General features: G+C 45.9%; 1 protein-coding gene across 1 annotated transcript; it reads right to left on the bottom strand.

Annotated features, from left to right (window-relative positions):
* Window positions 1-1301: 1301 nt before the first annotated feature.
* Window positions 1302-4232, bottom strand: LOC101612744 (oral-facial-digital syndrome 1 protein homolog). Its single transcript, XM_045148702.1, has one exon. The coding sequence runs from the start codon at window positions 4230-4232 to the stop codon at window positions 1302-1304; it is 2931 nt and encodes a 976-aa protein (XP_045004637.1).
* Between the last annotated feature and the right edge of the window lie 1402 nt (window positions 4233-5634).

Genomic DNA, 5634 nt, shown 5'->3' on the forward strand with positions numbered 1-5634 from the left:
GTAACACCAGACTTGTGCTTTATCTGTAGGTCACATTTTATTCTTAAGAAAAATGTAAGATTGTTTTGCTTTATCCTTAATAACTTGAATGTTCTAAGTGACATGTCTAGGGATGTGTCTTGTTCACTGCACTGGGAACTCAGTACAGTCTGTACCTGCAAGTTTCTGCAATGGGAAATTACTTTAAAATTTTTTATCTTGTAACCTTCTTTTGTTCTATCTTTTTGAAATTCTGCATTATTTTATCCTTTCTCTTTTGTGCTTTTTGTAGAATTTCTCATCCTTGTCTTCCAATGTGTCTATGAACTTGTTTATAAAGCAGTATTTTGGCACTCTTGGGCTCAGCACCTTAGGCAGATCCTCAGGCAGTGATGTCACAGAGCAACCTAGTATGAAAGGAGAACTGGAGAGGGAAATGCAAACGAAGATGTGTGACATCAGAACACATCCCCACAACCTTCCAAGGCAACATGCAAGGTGTGTGGGTGAGCATGTCTCCATCTCCCTGAACATGTCCATCTTTCTCCTTCACTCACCCTGTCACTCTCTCCTTCTGTCTCTCCCTCTTTCTCCCTCACTCCTCCCTCTCCTTTCTAACTCCCTCTTCTTTCTTCTCTCTCTCTTAAATAAATAAAAATATTTTTTAAGAAATAAGTAAATAAGCATCTTCAACCTCAGTTTATCTGAAGTTTCCTCATGTCCACACTGAGGTTCTGGATTTGAAAGTTATGTCTCACTTCCTTATCAACAGAAGAACATAAAATGGTATTTCCCAGCACAGATTGGTCTATTTACTTATTATTTAATAATTCCTGTCAGCATGAATACAGAGATATTTACTTTGTACTTTGGATCACAAATTCTATAACTATTCAGTTGTTAAATATTTCCCCTCAAGGCTGTTGACCGTTCTTGCCAATAATATTTTGGCCTCCCTCACAGTAGCCAAACTTTATACAAAGCATGAAAACTGTTATAATTCACTTTTTTCCAGTGTCAGGGATCAAACCTGAGCTTCAGGAATGCTAGGTCAAGGCTCTACTACTGAACTACACCCCCAACCCGAGAAACCAATTTGCTCTGCCAGAGTAGAGACATGATGGGGTCATGAAACGTCCACGGAGAAAGAAAAGAATTAAACTCATCTAACAAAAAGAACCTCAGAAAGAGAAAACAGCACAAAACGTTATGCCCGTGAATCTTTTTTTAAAGTTTTTATTGAATACTCTGATTACAGATAAACACAGGTTACATGATACATGACTTCTCACTGCATGTAAGAAGCTGGACAGCGAATGTGATTACCAAATGTCATCTGGTTCTTCATGAGAAAAACCTGGAGAACTTTCATGCTTGTCACTCAGTGTCGGTGTGTCCACCACAGAGCATTCTTGGTCTGTCTTTTGTGAACTTCGGCCTTTTCTCTGCTCAATGAGCTTCATGTATTTCTCTAAAGCACTTTCGTCGTGGGCAGATGTGTCTTTCTTTTCTTGAGCACCCTTTTCTATTTCTTCTTTCATTTCAATCTCCAGTGATTCTTCGATCACTCTCCTTTCCTGACCCAGTCTTTGCAGCTCCCTTCTTTCCCTCTCTAGAGCTTCCTGCTGGTCACTCTGCCTTTGCTCTTCGCTCTGCCTTTGATCTTTCACATGGGGTGCCCACAGTTGCTCTTCCTTGTGTTCCCCAGTTTGGTTCTGAACATAACGTGGGTATTCACACGGGATAGGTCTGGTGGGCACAGCAGCTGTGACAGCATCCATGACAGGCATGTCACCAGCAGGGTGGAGCCCTTCTGCTTCAAACTGCTTTGGCCTGTTCCATTCAAAAGATGGGTCAGCGTCTTTGTCCTTAAAAGTTTGCTTTTCCACATTCAAAAATTTACTTCTGTCTTTAGTTTCAGTTTGTCTGTGATAAAGACTGGCATTTTGCTCCAGACGGCTGGGGAGGGAAGAGCCAGAGAAGCTGTGCCTAGTCACAGCAGATGACAGGTGGGCTGTTTTTGTGTCAGGACAAACACTGGAGGGAGCAAAAGCATGCGACCTACCCAGACCTTCTAGATGCATTTCATTATCAAGGCTTCTTCTCGATTTTGAAAGGTGAGTGGAGAAGAGGTGAGCAGAGGAAGAGCTCCAGCATGGTCGCCAAGCCATGCCACCCGTCAGTGCTTTGGACATGTCACTGTTTTCCTCCTTAAACATGCCCACAAGTGTCTTCTCAGAGACCACTGTGCCCTCCACAAAAATATGTCTATCCATAGAACTGGATGTGATATTTTGGAGAGCTCCTAGTGGTTGACTCTTCATTGGTAGTAGGCTCACACTGGGGTTCTGTGTAACTCTTTGATGGCAATTTATGAAAGCCTTTTCTAAGCGTTCAGCCTCTTGCTCTAGCTCTTTTACTTTGGCCTTAGTATAGGCTATAAACTCAAGGTTAGAGTCTGGGGAACTGCCCTCTATGCCTACGTTGTCATAACCTGTGATCCCTGATGTAACTGCACAAGCCATAACCTTGTTCTGTTCAGGGGGACTAGTCAAGACATTTCTGCTGGTATCATCACTGTGAGGCACCATCTTGCCGCTTCGATTGTAGAACACTTCATTCTCTAGGGCTGTCTGAGTTTGTTTCAATTGTAATTTTAAGTCAGCGATTTGGAGAGTTAAACTCTTTACAGAAGCATCATACTCTACTACCTGGGCCTTGAGCTGTGTGGAATGTTCGATTTCGCTGTGCAGCTGCTTTTGCAGAGCTTCAAACTGCTCACGCTCAAGCGCAATAGCACTTTCTGCTTGCTGTAACTTTTTCTGCAAAACCAAAAGCTCAGGAGGGGGTCGAGCCAGACGTTCTAGGAGGCGCAAGTTTTCATCCCTACTCTCTTCTAATTGCTGCTTAAGTAACTTATTTTGGGCCTGAAGCTCCACATTCTTTTCCTTCAGCAGTGAGTAATCACTCATTTCTTTCATCTTTTCATTCAGGAAGTGATTTTGCTTTGTCATTGTCAAAAACTGGGCTTTGACTGTCTCTAGCTCCAACTCGGCTTCTTTGATATGATTTACAGATTTACTGATTTCTTCCTTTTTTGAATTAAGAACTATGAGCTCCTCTTGCAAATGAATAGTTTTTTCTTTATGCTTCCTTTCATCCTCCAGCAGCCTATTAGTTCTAGCCACATAGTCATCCTTTAGTTCAAGTTTATACTTCAGAAGTTCATTTTTGAGCTTCTGATCATAGTTCTCTTCAGTGCTGTGGAGACTCTGCTCCCGTCTCCTGAGCTCCTCCGTCATGCTTTTTATTTTTTCTTCTTGCAGCTTCTTGGTCAGTTCGAATGCTTCAATTCTTTCCTTCAGCTCTGCTTCTCTACCTCTAAGCAAATCTATATCTTTCAGCAGAATCTGTCTTTGAGCATAAGTTTCTTTTGATCCACTCTCTTGCTGCTTTTTAATGCTTTCCAGGGCACTCTTTTCCTGAGAAAGGAGAGCTTCCATTTTTGCTTGGTAAGTTCTCTCAAATTCATTCCGGAACTCAGCTAATTCTTTTTCATACTTCTTTTTCTCCTCCTTCTTCACCTTTGATATTTCCACTTCCCTAAAATACTGCAATTTTTGATTCATTTCTACCTGCAGTTGCTCTTGTATTTCTCTCTTATAATCAATTAACTTTGCTTCGAATGATTCTAGCTTAGGACGCTGAAGACGGGCATCTGCAAATTCATCATCAATAAGCTGAAACTTCTCAGCAAGAGAGGCTGTGCCTGGAAATGTCGGGCTCGTCTGCGTTTCCATATCACAACTCCCTCTGTCTTGATATTCTGCCAGTGCTTTTAAGAAACACATAAGAAACCCTTTTTGGTTTTCTTCATTAAATCCTGAAATCAGTGATTTGTAGAGACCAGATGAAGGGCTGATTCTAATGAGTTGTAATAGATCCTGCATAGTAAATACCTTGTCTCTTGCCAAACCGCTTTCCGGAAAGAAAACTGAAAGCGAATATTCATAGCCACATCTCTGCAAGTGATCTGCCACTAAAGAGTTAGAAGCACCTACGAGGAGAGCACTCCCTTCCACCGAGATGGGCCTCGGTGTCACCTCTCCACTCAGCACCGGGTGCATCAACTCACGAATCAGCTGCTTCCGGAGCTGGGTCTTAAGCGTATCCAGTATGCCCCGATGCTTGAAGGTCTGGTATAGCTTTTTACGCAGCTCATCTTGCCTCAACGCGTCACACTTGCCAGGCATGGTGGACGCCCTCGGGGCAGCTACGGCGCACACGCAGCGCGCCGCGGGGAGCCCCGCCCACATCTCGTGAGGTCGGGGAGCCCCGCCCACATCTCGCGAGGTCAGGGAGCCCCGCCCACATCTCGCGAGAGCGGGTCTCCCGGAGCCTTAGTGACCGCTGCAGCCCGCAGGTCGTGCCGGCTCAGCTTGGATGGGTTGTACCGATTCAGTTTCTGCATGCACAAGTCCTCGTTCCGTTTTAACTTGCACGCGTTCCTTCTACCTAAAGAATTCCAGGGCTGGGGAGATGGCGTAGCGGTTAAGCGCTTGCCTGTGAAGCCTAAGGACCCCGGTTCGAGGCTCGGTTCCCCAGGTCCCACGTTAGCCAGATGCACAAGGGGGCGCACGCGTCTGGAGTTCGTTTGCAGAGGCTGGAAGCCCTGGCGCGCCCATTCTCTCTCTCTCCCTCTATCTGTCTTTCTCTCTGTGTCTGTCGCTCTCAAATAAATAAATTTTAAAAAATTTAAAAAAAAAAAAAAAAAAAGAATTCCAGAAGCCACGGGAAGGAGCTGATTCACTTAAGTGGAAACGCTCAAGAGAAAACGTCAGGGAGTGACGGTGCGCGCGACCCCATTCACCACCTACAGGCCCAGGGCTCAGTTGCACCTTCCTCGGCGCCTCACCCACCACCACCAACACCCCGCCGCCGTTCTTGGTCCGGACATGCAGGTCGCTGGAATCACCCATGTCTCAGCTGTGGCCGAAAGATCCAAAGCTCTTTCTTTCGGCTGCAGTTCCCTTCCTGTCATTGCTAGGACAAAACATCTAACCAAAAGCACCTTATGGGAGGAAAGGATTTATTTCCGGCTTATAGTTTCCATGGGGAAGCTTCATCGTGGTGGGGAAAGCCTGGTAGAGCACAGATTAGACATCACAGCTTCCGCACAAGCCGGGGAGGTGGGTTGAGTGAGCCAACGCTGCACCCCCAGAGGGCTGGCCTAATCAACCTCGACTCCGCCCCCCGCGGACACAGTTCTTCCTGCAAGGCTCCACCACTGGGGCCTAATCACAAACACCTGAGGCTGTGGGGGGACATTCTACATTCAAACCACCCCACCTCTAAACTGAATTCACATATCCTGACAGCTCAATGAGCACATGCCAAAAGTTCCCAAGCTGACGCTGAAAAGCAAGGCTGCCCACAGTACCCCGCCCTGGACCCCTGCCTCTCATGTGTGCCAGTGGTATTGTGCTCAACTCTCTGGACTGTGTGGTGGTCTCTCCACATGGGTCTCCGTCTCTGAGGCGTCCTGCACCTCTTCTGCAGCTCTGGGCAGTTGCACTCCTTGCTATGTTTCCACCTGTGCCTCTTGCCTCCCGCACCCACCCAACTCTCTCTGATCTGCAATATCTTTGCTACCAT

The sequence above is a fragment of the Jaculus jaculus genome, chromosome 5, assembly GCF_020740685.1.
Source record: "Jaculus jaculus isolate mJacJac1 chromosome 5, mJacJac1.mat.Y.cur, whole genome shotgun sequence".
Taxonomy (NCBI): Eukaryota; Metazoa; Chordata; class Mammalia; order Rodentia; family Dipodidae; genus Jaculus; species Jaculus jaculus.